This window comes from Apostichopus japonicus, chromosome 8 (assembly GCF_037975245.1).
Source record: "Apostichopus japonicus isolate 1M-3 chromosome 8, ASM3797524v1, whole genome shotgun sequence".
Classification (NCBI taxonomy): domain Eukaryota; kingdom Metazoa; phylum Echinodermata; class Holothuroidea; order Aspidochirotida; family Stichopodidae; genus Apostichopus; species Apostichopus japonicus.
In genome coordinates, this window is record NC_092568.1 from 35,174,345 (window position 1) to 35,193,079 (window position 18,735).

An 18,735-nucleotide genomic window follows, 5' to 3' on the forward strand; every position below is an offset into this window, starting at 1 on the left:
CCAACCAACCAACTATATATATCTATATATCTATATATAATATGTGACTGTAAGCCTACTGGTATGTTCATTCACCTGACCTACATGTATGTGTGCGTGTGCTCTCAGCAGAGAGAGAGAGATGATGAAAAACCAACTTTAACACACTTTCAGAATGAATTTAGACTGACATGAGTTCCTCCAGTGTGACAAGGTATCTCAAGGAAGGTATAATACAGGGGATCTGAGGTAGATTAAGAATGTCATTTGTTTTTTTGTTTGTTGTTTTCTTCTTTTTTTAATTATATTTATGTATTTTCTTGTTCCCCTAAGCTGACAGCTGTTGCTAGAAACTGGTACTAGATTGCCACAAAGTGAAATAATGGTTGGAGGCAAATTATCCTGAAAAACATATTTGTATGTAAATGTTCAGTAGCTATGCAATCTTTCATTCATCTGAGTCTTTGTAACACAAGAAAGAGTTAATCAAATTTACCTTTGTTGTGGAAGGACTTGGGGGGGGGGGGGGAAGCAGGGTACAGAGATTTGTGGAGAACTGTAAATAAAGTATTACTTTGGTGAATTGAAGACTATATGCATCAGTTCTGCTATTACTAGCATTGCAGTTACATGATCTTTGTGACTATTCAAAGCTTGGTACATTTGTCTCTACATTAAAGAGAATAAGCTGTGATATGAATAATATTATAGTGAAACTGTCATCGTGTTCTTGGGTTCAGCCGAGACAAGCACATATTTTAAATTTGTGTCCAAACTATTTTGAAACAAGAAGTGGATTAAGTTTAATACATCCAACAATTAATCCATCTTACATTAAACTCCTTGGTCGAATTACTCTTTGTCAAACCTTCCCTTAGTTCTCCTGTGACTCCTCTTTATCTATTATCATACCCCTCTCCGAGACTTAATCATGACTGTCTTTTCTGAATTAAAATCAGTTGTTCGTCAATGTCTATCACCCAACTAACATTTTATAGCCTCATGCCACTTCTAATCAGATTCACAGAAGTCATTAGTGCAATGTTTCATTGACACACACACACATACACTAATACCAATTATTTATGCTCGTTTGCTGTCATCTAATAATTAAGAAAGGCATGTATATATACACAAATCCCTGACAAAACATGATTGCATGTGTGGAAACATTGTATAGTTTTGATCCAGCTTCTGTTGTCAGAGAGAGTTAATTGCAATCAATCAAATTAAGTGCCCGAGTCGCAAATAATATCTTGTAACTACTTAATCTACTATAATCTGACGCTCAGATCTCTTTTAGCATATCTGTTGCGGCAATGCAGATCGCGTATCGCCTAGCTTGTAAATAAATTAAGGGAAACCCGAGACTGCAGTTTGAAGGGTCTTTTCATGGATGATAGTTTCCTTGCCAAATTATGCCTAATCCCCCAATTCTTTATCATTTGCCAGTGTGTTCAATCTCGTACATCACTGTAGCCGCATATGATATCTATTGATCTCCATTCCCTCTATAAGAGACCGTCTCTTGCAAATGCTCACGAATTGTATTACCGTCCTTCTCAGTTTACGTGAGACCGCACGGAATTTGGCGATTACCGACCCGAAACAATTTTGTTATAAAAAAAAAATATAAAAAAATTCCCGGCAATCTTCTCTGCTAACTCACAGTGATGAAATTTTGATTAAGGAACAAACTTTTTGCCGACCATCTCCTCCTTTGAATTGAGATCTTCCGTCGCGTGGCGCCTTTTCAACAGAGCCTTAAATCCCTCTTTGCAATTTAGCAGAATCAGCCCCCGTGGCGGTAATTAACTTAAGAGATGGTGTTGAAACACAAGCATAAGTCAAAAGTGAGGCAGAAGTTTGATGAGATGACTGAAACAGAAGAGAATGTATGATGAAAGGCAAGATGTTTTTACAGCATTGGACAAATCACTTGTGTGTAAATTTATACAGCACTTTAAAGGGGGGTGGGTGTATATACATCTGGCCAGCCCTCTAGATACAGTCATGTATATACTGTACATGTAGTAAAGATTCTTTTGCATTCTACATGCAAGTTTTCAGTCTTTGAAATTATCTATCTGCTTTTGACCAGTTAGTACAGATTCGACCACTTAGAATTGTCCAGTGCTGGCACTGGTTCTCATGGCTAGGGGAATCTACTGTGATTGGTACTCATGCTGTTATAGTCATACTGGTACTCATGTCATTCGGAAATCTATTATAACCTAATGCCTAGTGCAAAAAGTCACAGTTATAGCTTCTTGTACTCTTATTCATGCCGATGGGAATTCTACTGTGATTGGAGCTCATGCTGTTGTACTCGTACTGGTACTCATGTCATTCGGAAATCTATTATAGCCTGACGGCTACTGCAAAATTTAGTACTCGTAGTCATGGTTATAGCTTCTTGTACTCTTATTCATGCTGATGGGAATTCTACTGTGATTGGTACTCATGCTGTTGTACTCGTACTGGTACTCATGCAAAGGGGAATTCTACATGTACTCATGCTGGTGTACAGTACTGGTACCTCTAGTCTGGCATTAACACATAGTAATCTAATCTTCATTCCAACTAAGAAGATCTATGTTATTAAAGTCGGTGAAATTATACACAGTTTAGTGATCGGTCTAATATTGAACCGTTTCATCCTGCTAAATACAGAAAGTTTTGTGTCACCGCAAATCTGAATGTTTTGCTTGTGTAAAACATTTTCCCAAATTTCACCATTCTCTGATGAAATTTAAGTAACAGCTTTAAACAAAGCTTAAAGGGTCCGGTAAACCACCATCAGTTCATAGCCTTGAATTCAACACAAGACGAAGCTCAAAGAATGTCTCCAATTGGATTCTGTCCTGCTATCACATTTGTTTAGATATCTCAGCCACTGATTCTTGCGACTGTTTGATTCTCCATCAAATAAAAATCCTTATACGCGATATGCCTCGGTGGTATCTTATATTGTATTACATGCCAACATGACTATTTGTTTAGATTTAGTTTTATTGGAAATCGATACAGCTTATTATTATTAATGTTTTTTATTGTTCCGGTCATTCAATATGATTCAATCTCCAGCACTCCTTGACATTCCTTTTGTCTGAAATTTCTTTAAGAAGTGAATGAGATTTAATCAAATTTGAACCAGAGGCTCAAAATTTGATTGACATTCGAGAAAAGCATTTTTCATGTCTATGAAATACTGTAACATGAAACTTTCATTGTCAGAGGCTCCAACTTAATTGAATAGAAATGTTTTCTCAAATCCTTATCGGATATGTAATATTAAAGAGAAAATATGAAATTGATTATGATGTAGGAGTTTTTGAATATAACAAGAGAACACCCCACCCCCTCCCATAATGTAGAGTGCAAATGTCAAAGGTCACTTGAGGTCAACGGGAAAGAAGTGTGAAAATCTTGTAAACATGATATCTCAAGGAAAATTGCCTATATGGCATGTGGATTTCCTGCAATTAGTTCAGTGAACCCTATTGATTGTGGTGGAGGTCAAAGGTCATTTGGGTCCACAATGGGCAACTGTGAATATATCAAAAGTGCTATATCTCCAGAACCAGAACATGAGCTCATATATGCATGGTACGATAGCCTTGTATATTGTCTGTTTATGCACAATTTGATGTAGGTCAGAGTTCATTTAGGTCATTAGGCGTCAAAAACTTGAACACAATGTAAATACAATATTTCCAGATATAAAACTGCAGTAGCTGGTATGTATGGCTATGGCTTCTCTATAATGAGTACAAGAACCCTATTGTTTTTGGTGGAGGGTACAGGTCATTTGGGTTCGGTAGAGGTTACACCCTGGAAATTTTAAGCATGGCATAAGATTGGCATATGACTTTCCTATAATGAGTACAAGAGCCCAGTAATTTGTTGTGAATGTCAAAGGTCATTTGAGGTCAGCAAGGGGGAAGTGTAAAAACCTGAAAAGTACTGTAGCTGGATAGTTTTGTTTTCAAGTTGAGACTTCTAATTTGCTTCAAGTCAATGGTTGTTTAAGGCTCACAGAATTCAATCCCTTCAAACCTTTCTTCTAATTTAGGGAGGTGGTCACTGGTCAGTAGTAACCTTTTAGTTTCAGCATCATATTTGGTGCAAGGACATGGTGTACAGAAAAGCACATAATTGGTCAAAACCTAATTGATATATTGTTGTTATGAAATTGAGAATGGTTTTTGTATTTTTAAGAACCTAATTAATATTTCCTGAAAGTTTACACCATTTCAGGGTAATATTTCATTGCTCTCACTATCTTGGTATATATCCATGTGTTAATTCCATACTTAATTGGTACAGGTTTAAGATGCTGTTTAAGATATCATTGCTATCTAAGTTTAGTCAGAAATTACTTCACAACATCTTGAAACTGCTCTGAATTCTCAATATTGAAGACTTCAGGGATTTATTTTGACACAGAACACTGGACCTTATCCCATTATAGTTGCCCTTATTAGTGCTTGTTATTTCAACAAGTACAGTACATTGAGCGACAGTTATTGTCCAAATAGTGTACCCAAATATGATGATGATGGTGGAAGGTCATTTGAAGTCATCAGAGGTCAAGGTCTGGAAACCGTGTTACCTCAACAATAGCCTCTGAAGAAGATCCTGCTAGGATCGAAACGTCAGGCCAACTTACTTTTACACATTCTATTACACAGGCTCTCTAGTGGATAAGCAGTTTGCTAACAGTTTTATTTTATTTTGGTTACCTCAACAATATGTTAGATATATGGCTTTACTGCGTCAGGATTTGACCTTCCTCTTTTAGGTGGCTGAGAGGGTTTTCCACTTCCACTAATGACTGTTATCTGTCATCAACTTTCAGAAGGGTAGTACCTTTGTAATGATCAAGTTATCTGGAACTCTTGTATGATGTTCTGGTACTTGACTTCAGGACACATTTTCCTCACGTTTGTGCTATCAATCAGGTGATTCCATTTACAGTAGAAACTTATAAGGCAAGGAATCACTAAGCCTGCTGGCTTTCTGGTTTAACATTATCTCTTCTTTTGCACCATTTTTCTGCTACTCTTTGCGGATAGAATTTCTGCAAGTTCATCTTGTAGAATCCTCATGTGAATTTCAAGGTAAATTAAATCTTTGTTGAAATATGTGAGTTGTCATGAATAAATTTTGATCGTGGAATGTCTGGCTTGCTATTTGCAGAATTGATTTCCCTGAGTGGATGAATGGTGCTAGGTTTTTATTATTGTTTACTACATCTGGTCTGCTTTTATTATGTGTTTTTTCTTTGTTCTGTTCAAACTTCTGTGAGTACTGTATATCAAAATGTTTGTCTGTGTCTGTGTGTGTGTTTTATTACCTTTTTCTTGTTTGCAGGTTCTTCGAGATATGGATGCATATTTTAATAGAAATAATTTCAACTGAATTGCTTTTAATTTTTTGTCTTCTTCAAAACGATTTGAAAGATGAGTATATCACGCAGTACTCAGCTACACTGTTACAAATAGGACTAACTATGAATTATTTGAATGTGTATGAACCCATATATTTGTTATAATTTCCATTCTGTTTCCGAGTCATATTGTTTTATTTATGCCTGATACTTTTTTTGTTCTGTTTCGTTATAAGTGAACCCTCGGTTGCAAATGCCATCGTTCAAACATTGTCTTATATGATAGCAAATGAGCCTGTTTTGTGTTGCTGGGATAACTTAATTTGTCCCTATGTATCCTGCTTTGATGTGTTTTATCTTGTCACTGGTGAATTATGGAAGTACAAATGAAATGATGATGTTGTAGATGTACTTCTGTTGCTGTGTTGCATGTGAAGCATACCAATAACTCCATGATATGTCAATTCTGTATATTTCTGTCTTACCTACATTCTTCCAGCTGAGAATCTTGTAACATGTGAATAATTCTTCATGCCTGGTTTTAAATGGAAATGATTCCTTTTTTTCTTTCTACATCTTTGTCGGAAACAATTGCTTCACAATCCAATCGAAGTTCTGCAATCTTCGCTTAACTTTCGAAAAAACTTCTACCAGATTGGCAGTGATGATTGGGAGAAAATGGATTCACTGAATTCTACTCATACCATATAAATTCTATGACTTTCCCTTATATTGCTTTCACACCTCCGCCCTCTCCCCCCCCCCCCCTCTCCCATCCCCTTCTCCCAAATCTCCTGTTCGTTTCTGTACCATTTTCAATTATTTCATTAAAATATGAGGTAATTCTGCATTCTTGTCCCATGCAAGAGAAGAAATCCTCCATTTATGTATTTTATATGATTTGATTTGGTGATTGGTGGATCAAGGGTTATCATCCTCATCACACTCAGATACATCTACATGTGATGTATTTGATCTACATGTGATGTACATGTGATGTACAGTACATGTGATGTATTTGATCTACATGTGATGTACATGTGATGTACTTGTGATGTATTTGATCTACATGTGATGTACATGTGATGTATTTGATCTACATGTGATGTACATGTGATGTACTTGTGATGTATTTGATCTACATGTGATGTATATGTGATGTACATGTGATGTACTTGTGATGTATTTGATCTACATGTGATGTACATGTGATGTATTTGATCTACATGTGATGTACATGTGATGTACTTGTGATGTATTTGATCTACATGTGATGTACATGTGATGTACTTGTGATGTATTTTTGATGTATTTGTGATGTGTTTGTGATGTGTTTGTGTACTTAGAGTGAAAATTGCATTCTCTAATTGTTATATAATAACTAAATACCTTTTCTGTTTTCTCCTGACCACAGCTCCCGATCCCCCAATCATCATTCCCTCGGAATGTAGCGCTGAGAATAACAGCGTCACAATCGCATGGCAGGCGCATCCATCCAGCTGGGTAGAGGGCTACGTCCTGGAATTAGATGACGGGAACAATGGAGCATTCAGAGTAAGCTTTATAGGGATTTAAGGGAATATATTGAAATGACTGTATGAAACAGTTAAATGTGTTAGGGTATTATTATCATCAGGGACTATGATGTTCCCTTGCCAGTTGACCAGACCACAGGATATTCTAATAGATGTTTGGAGGTGGGTGAGGGGGGGGGGGGAGAGGGAAATATAGCAACAGAATAGGGCATATTAAACCTCACGAGAAACACTTTAGAAAAAAAAACTCAAAACAAATGTGATAAAACATGGATAACTAAATAAAGATGAGTTTAATACCACAAAGTTCAGCCCAGAGGAACATAGGCAATCAATACCTGATAAGATTGCTAATTCACTTGTAATTGCCTGTAAGTTGAATTAATTAATTAATAGTGATACAATGAGTAGTCCCATGTATGAGTTCTTACCATCTAAATTAATTAATTAATTAATATACTACAAGGGTCAGAGAGAATCATTGATTGGAGCAATGTAAGGCCATCGATAACCTTTCACAGGACTAAGATTTAGCAAGGTGCAGTATGGTGCAGACTGGTATGGTGCAGACTGGTGTATGGTGGAGACTGGTATATGGTAAAGACTGGTATGTTATGCAGACTGGTATGGTAAAGACTGGTATGTTGTGCAGACTGGTGTATGTTGTGCAGAATGATATGGTAAAGACTGGTATATGGTGAAGACTGATATGGTAAAATTTACTTCGCTCCTCGCTTACCTGTCTCCTCACAACCTTAGCACCTCGTTCTACCATGCCTATAAAGTCCTGGTAAAATAATAACACTGTGTTGTGCAGACTGGTATGGTAAAGACTGCTTGATGTGCAGACTTGTACATGGTGCAGACTGGTATATTATGCAGACTGGTATATGGTAAAGACTGGTATATTGAAGCCTGATATGGTGAAGACTGGTATATTGAAGCCTGATATGGTGAAGACTGATATATGGTGCAGACTGGTATATGGTGCAGACTGGTATATGGTAAAGACTGGTATATGGTAAAGACTGGTACATGGTGCAGACTGGTACATGGTGCAGACTGATATATGGTGCAGACTGGTATATGGTGAAGACTGGTATATGGTACAGACTGGTATAAGGTAAAGACTGGTATCTGGTAAAGACTGGTATATGGTGCAGACTGATATGGTGCAGATTGGTATATGGTGCAGACTGATATGGTGATGACTGGTATATGGTGCTCAAGCCTACACCTTAAGGGTCGGCATACCCAATTAGTGCTAATTATGGGCAGATTAATTTTGTCTGCAGGCTGGATTGAGTCGTTGTGGGACCGATTTGGCACATGGACTGCTGCCTATTCAGAACCCCTGATTTAAATAATATTTTTTAAGTAATATGATAGCCTATGATCATGTTAGCATTGATGATAATGTGATCATAATATATTTATAACATACTGTAAGTGGATGAGTGTCTGGTTTATAAGTATACAGTATGTATAAATATTAGATAAAACCAAAGTATAACTGGCCAATAATCTGAATGGAAAATATACCAAAAATTCAGAGCTCTGGTAAAATATGGTCAGTTGTTTATATTTTGCAAAAAAAAGGGATTTCTAGAAACTTATCCTTTGTTTTCATTATCCCTTAATAATACCAGATCTAACACAATACTGCGAAACAGGCAGGGAGCCTTTTAATTTTCCGTAATTAATAATTTCTGACAACATCTTGGTGGTAGTTGAACTTGGTTCGAAATTTAACATACCCGGTAATTCAGCAGGGAATTGGTAAACAATGGGCAAATACATTTTGCAATGCATGCAATTATTTTGGAACAAGTTAAAACTTTATCCTTAGTTGTCACTATCCTATGACAAAACTCAATTGACCCTCATAAAAAAAAGGAATGCTTCAATGTTTTTTAAACTTATGCCTGAATATAGTTAATATAATATGAAATTGTTTCAATCAAAACCGTTTCATTTCTGGTTGCAATCCCCTCGATTCCTTCTTCACATCTTACTTTTGTCATCGAGTGCAATCTTTCATGAAATTGTGCATAAAGAACACATTTCCTCATTCCATTTTAACCTAGCAGCATCTTAACCTCAGGCGTAACCGATTCATCCCGTTTAAAGTATCCAGTGAGTGTAGTCGCACTGGTTACTTCTGCGCTGTTGCGGGAGGAAAGAAGGTCACAAACTTGCTCCGATTTGGGAACAAACTAGGTCACGACTTCTCGCAATTGAAATTCCAAGATTTGTTTGCGATCGGGTAGCTCACATACAGTCTATGTATTCCTCTTGCCCTTTATAACAGGAAGTGTACTGCGGACGGGAGACGATATGTACAGTGGACGGACTACATTTCGATACGACCTACCACGCCCGGGTTAAAGCCTACAACCACGCTGGAGAAGGGGATTATTGTGATACCATCTGCTTACAGACTGCTGAAGGTATTTACAGAAAGAAAATAAAAATGCAATCAAAACTAAAGTTGCATTTTTAAAAAAAAATTAATTAAGAAAATTTTGATGTATACTATGTAAAATCAATTTTTTTTAAATAATGCCAATCAATATAGTATTGCGTTACGGGTGTAAATGAGAGTTCCATTGATTACATGTATACCACACTTATGAATAATGAAATATTCTCGTAAGGACTCGAGGGAGGAAATTATATCCAAACACAGAAACAACAGATATTGGTGAACCAGATCTGTGGAGGTGTGTGTGGTTTGAGATATATCATTTGCAAACCATTGATGCATGGTATTGTTGTAATCGTAGACACAGAGAATCGTTGGCATTCAGCTAAACTGTGATCTTGGTATCTGTGCTTTAATAATCATGATTTGTGGGGGGGGGTTCTGTTTCTTTATCCAGTAAACAAACCTCCCTATGTATCCTGATTACAAACAACAGTTCCTTTTCAAAATTCTTTGAAACTCTTTTTTTTATTCCTTTTTTTAAATAATCTGCATAGTATATGGTTATTCCCATTGTGAATTAATGATATTAAAATTATATATTCTGTACATTTAAGAAAAAAAAAATTTATACAAAATTTAGAATACAGTCAAGGATGATATTTTGTCAAGACAATTAAACATGACGTTCTGAGTCACTGCAATCTCTGTTTAGCTAATTAACCTCAGTATGAATTAATGAGTGAAAGAAATATCTGAAGTGTGCGATATGGACATTAGTTACCCTCATAGGTATAATGAAATGCATTAATGAGTAGGTAATGTTACATGGAATTATTAATTACACACACAAGGACATTCTTCATCAGCTTTTTCTTTCACTTCAAGTGTCGATGAGAAATATCAGGGTTAGATTTTAGTTTGTTTTTTATTAGAGTGATTTTAATTTCAGCAGAGTTAAGGTAGTTTTCTCCCACATGTGAAATGAAATTTAAGATGGGCGACCCCCATCGTCTGCAACCGAGTTCTGCATAATATGTATGATAATTATCACCAAATAAACACATCTATTTCAATTTCTTTATTCCAGTATATATAAATTAAAAAATTTATAAAATTTATAAATAGGACATAATAGTAATATATATAATACGAATGCATGAAAATAGGTCATTTCTTTTCCACTCTTTTGTTCCAAACTCCATTACCCAATGTGGTTGTGGAACATTACGGCAGACTTCAAGAATTATGTGTCTTGTAGACACGTTAATGAAGGAAAATATTTCCAGTTTTGTCACAGAAGAAGGTGATAACTGAGAGTGTGAATGTAGTAATTCAACTCTTAATTTATATCATAGGTTAAAATGCTGATCAGGCCAGAATTGCCCGCTTTTTGAAAGTAAAACATTTGACTTCTTTTGATATTTCATTTCATTCCTTGATAATACTCTTAAGTGGGGGTGGGGGTTTGGAGGGGGAAGGGAGGCTCTTGGAGCAGGGAGGGGGAAGGGCTGTGAGGCTTTTTGTTAATCCAGATTCTGATTATTCTGTTGAAATATGCAAACTGTCACAATTTTTTGCCATACATCACACTCCCGTTTTGTCCCGTCTCTTTGTGATAATTTTTACAAACCGCTGTCTTATCTTTCATTTTAATCTCTAGTTGCCTGGTTCCAACCTGACCCCAGAACGGCTCACCAGGACATCCTCTTCTTAAATGACAACTTGACCATCACCTGCCAAAGTCTGGACGATCGCGTCGTTCTCGGCAACGTTGGATTTTCGAAAGGGGTTCATTACTGGGAGGTGACGATCGACCGCTACGACAACCATCCCGATCCGGCGTTTGGCGTGGCCCGCTTCGACTGCACCAAGGACCAGATGTTAGGCAAAGACGAAAAATCGTGGTCTATGTACATTGATAGCAATCGCAGCTGGTTCATCCACAACAACGCCCATTCAGATAGGACTGAGGGCGGTATTGGTGTAGGGTCAGTCATCGGTGTGTTGTTGGACTTGGACAAGCAAACGTTATGCTTTTATGTCAACGATCGAAGGCAAGGCCCCGTGGCCTTTACGGGACTCAAAGGGGTGTTCTTTCCCTCTATCAGCCTGAATAGAAACGTGCAATTAACAGTGCATCCAGGCTTGGACATACCAGCCGGAGATGAAGAGTGACGAAAACAAGGCTTATGTTTAATGAACGGGTGTCGTAGCAGCTAAATCCGTCCATCTGACTGTGCAGACTGTCTCAATGGAAAATTCCACCAAGATTTCTATCTTGTTTGGAAACGATTGCTGTGCTGAAGAGAGAGGGCGCAAAAAGGGGATTGTACATGAACGCAGCAATCCGGATTATACCAGTTGGCAGTCGTGATGTTGAAAGATGTTTTTAATATCTAGGAGATTGCATCCTACATTGAAGTTTCGCAGTTATAGCATATCCGAAAAGGCTTGTAACAGGCTTAGGTTGTTGCTTGCGCTTTTGTGCTTGAAATGAGAATAAAATAAGAAAAACATTACAGCGTGATTGTGGAAATAGACAAGAAGTAGAAAATTATGTACTGGTCCTAGCCTCTCAAGTGACCATTTCTCCAAGCCTCACAGTTGCCTTATTTTGGCTACTTCCTTGTTCAAATATCGTTTCGGTTAGGTTAGGTTTAGCCGACTGGTTGTCTATGTGTGTTTTTGCACTATTGTTTATACTATAGGTTGTCATGGAAATGACTTCATTTATAGAAATACCTGCAAAGATCAATGTGTGATTACAATCTGTCTTTAATACTTTCTCCTTGGTCCAAAAACTTGTAGTGACCTATAATAGTACAATCTATGATATGGCAATTGTTTTAGTGAAATAATCTCTCTTTATCAAAGTTCTCAAAATCAAAAATTTTCAAATCGTTTTGGATTTACTTCTCATTGGCACTTTTGTGAAAGCAATTGACCCATGTGAAGAGTGAGCAAGCCTAAAGGCCTGTTCAGGGACTAATTTATCCAGTATGGCATAGGAAAATGGGCAAAATGCTATGCAAAACGCTATACAAGTGCAAAGATGCATAGCAGTTTTTTGTACACAGGGAACCATAGTATTTTGTACAGAAACCTTCAGAGTAATCAAAACTGCTGTACACAAATTTTGAGTTCTAATATTCCCTGCTGTTGTATTAAAATAGAAAAGAAATTATTGTGTCCTGGCAAGTTCTATAAAACCCGAGCCTTCATTCTTGTACTCTTACAGTGTATAATGTGTAAATTTGATGACTATATCTTCACATGAACTTTAAAGTAGTGAATAATATCAGAAATCAGACTTAAGCATCTAACAAGATTCTCTCATCTAGCCAATCACATGCTTTTATGGTAGTGTAACTTGCATCTGTAACACCAAAATTGATTGTACGTTAAGGGAAAAGATATTCAAGATCTATGTATTGGATTTTCAGTTATGCATGGGGAGGCAAGTAGCATATATTTTATGCCTGTCGAGGCAAATACCATATCCCCGAATGAAGTTTGTGATTATCGTAGGATACATATTTTGCCTGAAGTTAATCCATCATTTTGATAGCAGTTATTTAGTGTATGTCTGTGTGATGGTGTGATCGCTTTGTCCTAGCATCCCTCCCCTCTCCCCCGCCTCCAAAAAAGAAAATCCCCTAAAAAGTGGGTCAAATTATGCAGTCACAGAGAGTTTTTTTGAAATTATTTATCATACCATAATTTTCAGTTTGATAAATGTATTAAACTACTCTATTTTGAAAGTGCCAAGTAATATTTGACCAACTTAGCTTTGCACTGACTGGTTCTTAAATAGCTACATTAGCAGTTAGCAAGTCCTTAGAAGGAGAGTGTAACATGTAGCAATGAGAAGCATACCTTGATATTATCGAATTTCAATGAAATATTGCCTTTTCCACGTTTATAACTCAGCTCACCTACAGCAATATTACGTACACAAGGTTCTTTGTAGGCAATGAATGGAAAATAAGTATTCTTACGATAAACAAAGAATAGCTTCAAATTTGTTCTTGTTACTGATGCATTGTGTCCATTTTATAGCATATCTAGCAAGCTTAATTGGGAGGTTATTATTCAGTGACAAAATGACAATATGTATAATTTATAATGGTGACTGTTATTGAACGAAAATTCCCTCTTGGGTATAATTATATACTGTATGACTTTGTCTCCTCTTTGAAAATTACGTTTGAATCTTAACAGGAACCCCCCCCCCCCCCCAATAAAAGGAGGAAATGAAAGTTGTCACAAATAGTAATCTTCCTACATTGACTGTTATAATTCCCGCATGAACGGTGTATCATGAATAATTAAACCTAACAGTGTGAGATACCAAGATTGATTCATTAATAAAAGCATTATACGATAAACAAATGATCAGAAAGTTGTTACTTTGATTGTTACTGTCCACAAAAAAAATGGCTGATAATATATAGATTCAAGTTCATATTTTCTTTCTCTGGGCACGTCAGATGAGTTACAAAATGACATTAGTCGGTATGTTGGGGATGTTAAAGCATTTTACACATTATAACAACTAATGTTGACAGTGATGCAGTTTATTTGTTCACAATAAAACTATGATTTGGTTTTAGAAGATTTATTTTGAATAAAATCTAATCGTATATCTTTCTTACAAGTCAATCACGGAAAGGTCTTCTTAAGTTCACCGAGATTACTTAGACTACAACTGTTAAAGGTCTAAAACCAGGAAAAAGCCAACAAGCGTCAACACGTCCTGATAGATTATTTGATATATTTTTGAGTTGCCCTTCTCCACGTATCGACAAGTGCGATCTCGTTTGGAGAACAAGTTCAGAAATTGACCTGATGGTGGCGAGGGGCCTGCTTCTCTTCGATTTCATCTTTGAAAGATACTTTATAACAGCAGGGCGAACCTTGCTAATGTTATTTATCTATTCTTATGGAGGCCAAACCTGCCAAATTGACCTCTCCATTACTCTAAAGTATGGAACGGCATCAAACATTGGCCGATTGGAGGCACGAGGAAAGGTATCTTATACCCGCTGCATCTTGTTAAGTGAGGTAAAATTGTGCAGATTGTTTGAGATATCATCATCATCATCTTCATCATTGTTTTGTAAGCTGGAATTGCTGATTTCGTACCTCTAAGGTGTGTTAATACTAGGAATCGCCCTCGACTCAATAATAATAAACATCTTGAGAGTTAAGATCCATCGAAGGTTTTTGCAGGATAAGGGTTAGCATGCATGTTGAGAGTTAAACAGGGAGAAAGAGGTTTTAGGATTTGAAAAGTAACACAATTTTGATCACAATTAAAGTTTTGATGGAGTAGGCCCTTTCATGGGTTGTAAAATTCCTTTTATTAGAAATATGGGGGGGGGGGGAGGGTTTTGGGAGTTGCAAGTTGTTAAAAAAAACAGCCAAATGTTCAAAGCTCTATGCTGCATTGAGAGATTGACTCTGTGTTACTGACAAAGGTTTAGTTTAAGGGGAAAAAACAATGTGAAATCTAAATGTACTAGTACTAACGAGCTGTTGTATTCTTTCTACAAGTCTGCTAATTATGACGTGGCTAATTTCTTGGATCTGACGAAAACAAACAGGTTATGTGTTCTAGTACAGTATCTTTACTGTAAGGATAGAGAATGGAACATCCTAATGGAGGCAAAGTCAATGGAATATATCATTTTTAACAGAATTTAGGTTAACCTAGAGTTGGATTAGGCCCCGGGAACTACTATGTCACTGGGCCCTTATCCCTGCCCCCCCACCCCTTTTTTGCACTCTAAATTTTTTCCTTAATTATATTATTATATAAGAATACCATATTCTTTATCCAATATTTTGCCCTGGCCCCCTCCATATTTGCAGAGGCCCCTCCCCCATATTTTCAGGGACCCCCTGATTGTCAAACCTGCTTTTTAACTTGTGTGAATATGATATGGACTCAATCTCTTTTGATTGAAGAAATTCGAGATTGCAAAATGTGACAGTTATTCTGCAGCTCTCTAAACAATCAAAGTGATGTCATGTGTGGGGCAGGGGAGGGAGGGGGGGGTGGAACTGACCTTTTTATTAAGAATAAGGATTATTTGGTGGGTATAAGTTCAAGATGTGCTCTAATGACCTTTGACATGGTATCTATCCTCTTAACGTGATGTAATGTCATCAAATTATGTTTTGCTTTTGTAGAGGCAAATAAGTTGATATTTGTGAGGCTTTGATCTGTTTTGGGAAAGAAAGGGTTTTCTATACAGAAATATTGAAGTCATGTTCTAAAGGAATAAGCGAATAAGTCTTGTTTGGTAACCCAGTTATGAGAACTTTCTGTAACATAAAAGCTCTTTCTTCATTTTAGCATGTTTTGTATGTATTAGAAATAGCTTGTCCTTTTGAATGAGGGGCGTGGTCGAACTTAAATTATACTTTTTATTTAAATTACCTTTATTGTAAGAAGGCTTTCATGGAATAACATTATTCAAAACTGAAGATAATGTGCCTTGCTGCATATTCAAACAGAAGGACTATAAATAGATTATGACATCATGAGCTTTATCCTGGCTAATGACACATGTTGCTGAAGTTAAATGTTATTTTTCCTTCTTCTTTTTTTAACAGTAAATTTATTCACATCTTTAAATAAATGATTTGTGCAATTTGATATTTGATGAGTTTAAATTTTAAGATAACCTATACCCTTTGGTTTTGTTGTTGTTTGTTTGTTAAGAATAAAAGACCGAATAAAAATTGTTATAATATGTTCATAATGATGGTGCCTAGGTGAATATGTGGTGAAGATATGTTGATTCACATTAAACGATCTGTGAATTTTCATTATGTAGTATTTCATTATGTAGTATTCAGTAATTAAGTATATTTTGATCATGGAGGGTACATTCACATCTCACTAGATGTGATATTTTGTTTTGCAGTTGGGTGGCTACCTGACAAACACATGTTGATGATAATGGTGTTTTCCCATCTCACAATATGCCAAACCAGTATTTCACATTAGTGTGGGTACCCAACAATCACCTGATGTTGTTGTGTTCGTTCACATGGTCACATGTGAACTTAAAGTAAGGTGGATAACCAATAACTACATGGTGGTGATGTATTCATTCTAATCTCACCATATGTGAACCCATTATCTGGTGTAAGTGTGAGTACCCAACAATAGTATGGTGTTAATGTGGTCAGTCATCACACCATATGTGAACGAAGTAGGGTGGGTTATATGATATTATGTAATATTACACAGTGCTAATATGTTCATTCGAATCTTACCACATGTGAACGCAGTGTTATTGTGGGTACTGATTACTGAACATTTACCTGATGCTGTTGTGTTCATTATACATCATCATGTGTAAACCTAGTAAGGTGGGTGTCCAACATTCACACAGTGGTGATACTGAATCTTACCACATGTCAACGCAGTGGTTTGGTGTTATTGTCGGAACCCCATCAGTTATGTGTCATTCACCATACCATATGTGAATAATTATGATCAGTAACCAGCAATAAGAAAGTGCTAATGTGTTCATTCAAATCTTACCACATGTGAACAGAGTGTGTTACATCAGTGTGGGTATCCAATAGTAACATGTTCTTGATGTACTCATTCACATTACTGCTATATTACAAATATTAAAGTAGGGTGGGTAAGCAATCATTAGACAATGTTTAATTTGTACCCTCACATTTAACCGATGTTCAAAATTTTACCATGGAGGAAGCTCATACCTCTTTTTTTATGTTCACATATGCATAGTGCAAGGACCTTGCTGATCAATATGAAGTCAGTAATGGTCAAACCTTGAATAGTCTGATGGTGTACTATATAATAATTCTAATATAAAAAATATTGGAATCATATCTTAGCCGGTTGGCTTTTGATTAAAACTTTCCACTCAATTTCAAGATTTTTTTAATATTTTTTTTAGAAATGTTAGTATTGAGTTTTATGGAGTAAGCATGAATCATAGAGGACAATAATCACCTCTCATAATATTCAGTTGGTTTAGTTAATGTCTCTGTGTGTGTGTGTAAATCTGCTTGTATGGATGCATTATTGTTTGCTCGTCCCAAATTGACGTTTCCGATGAGACGATAGTAACCAAGCTGAACGTGAAAGCTTGCGAGATTAAAGTTTAGGCAAGGGCAAGATTACCTGTCGTTAAGGCCTACCACTGAAACTTGTCATAGAAATGATTCTGTCTAACTTTGAACCAAATATTGCAATATCCTTTTTAGCCACCTTTAAAATTTAAGATGGATGGTCCCAAACATGTTCTGGAGAATTGGGAAGTTAACTGTTTCCAGTATTTAGGATTCTTTGTCGTTTTTAAGAGGGACACATCGAGAAATCTCCTAGAACCACATAGGTGATGAATGAGCTCCATGAACATTGCATGTTTACTTATCGAGCCTAGGACCTAATCAAAGGTTGTTTTCAACGAAAATGTGTCACTGGTTTCGAGTAGCGTAGTAGAGATATTTAAGGTATCTATTGTGTTTGATTTCCGTATGTAAAGGGAAACAATTTTGAACAATTTTTTTTTTCAAGATGCCAACTTATTATTTTTTAATACTGTGTATTGAATTGATGTGAGTAGAATCGAGTACAGCACATGCCAAACCAATCATAGCGAACTGTATTCATTTTATTGTCAATATTTATTTTTAGTTTCCACTCAACTAGTTTTTAACACAACACATTTGTCACCTAGTTAGAAGCAGAAGAAGAAGGGGAAAAAAATTGAAAAAAGAAAGTAAAGAAAAACGTCAGGAATATTATTAGCAGTTGAAGATTGAGGTAGAAAAATAATGTTGCTATAACTAGATTGTTAAAAGATTGCAAAGACAAAAACAATTGTGTAAAGTGTAGATATGAATAGCTAATATTTATATGTGCAAGGTTTTTAGAGAAATATACTACAAAAAACAATACAAAAAACCAAGATGTTGCACAGTATCAAGTTTACATGTAATATGGTTGCGTTTCTTCTATATATTATTATTATGATCATCATTATGAATTTTTTTTTTGCAATAAAGTTTCAAAAATGCACAGTTTATTGTGATTTGTGATGTGATTTGCTTCCATTGTTCGAAATCAAGCAGCCAGAAAAAAAAAATGGGTGCATTTTGACTATGGGATTATAATGTGCTTTATTGTACAATAATTTGAACTTTCAGAAAATGGATATCTTATTGCCCCGTCCCTCCTCTCATGACCAAAAGCAGATGGTTTTTTTTATGTGAATGAAATTACCTTAACAGTTATCCAACTGAAGAATGCAGTGGTCCATATATAAACGTTCCTTCTATTCTTTTCTACCCCTTTGGGTAGTGGAAAGTCATTTGAGGTCAATAGAGGTCGAAATCAAAAAAAC

General features: G+C 36.2%; 1 protein-coding gene across 2 annotated transcripts in view; it reads left to right on the forward strand.

The window, feature by feature from the left end:
• The window catches only part of LOC139971755 (E3 ubiquitin-protein ligase TRIM9-like), an 86,919-nt gene extending 68,509 nt beyond the window's left edge, over positions 1-18,410 (forward strand). Inside the window, exons 6-9 of one of the 2 annotated variants that reach the window (XM_071978481.1) lie at positions 5,058-5,102; positions 6,786-6,925; positions 9,218-9,356; positions 10,995-18,410. In XM_071978481.1, the coding sequence (XP_071834582.1) occupies positions 5,058-5,102; positions 6,786-6,925; positions 9,218-9,356; positions 10,995-11,509 (839 nt within the window). In that variant the 3' untranslated portion in view covers positions 11,510-18,410. The remainder of the gene's footprint in view (positions 1-5,057; positions 5,103-6,785; positions 6,926-9,217; positions 9,357-10,994) is intronic. The other variant, XM_071978483.1, reaches the window with a different exon arrangement.
• Positions 18,411-18,735: the final 325 nt, after the last annotated feature.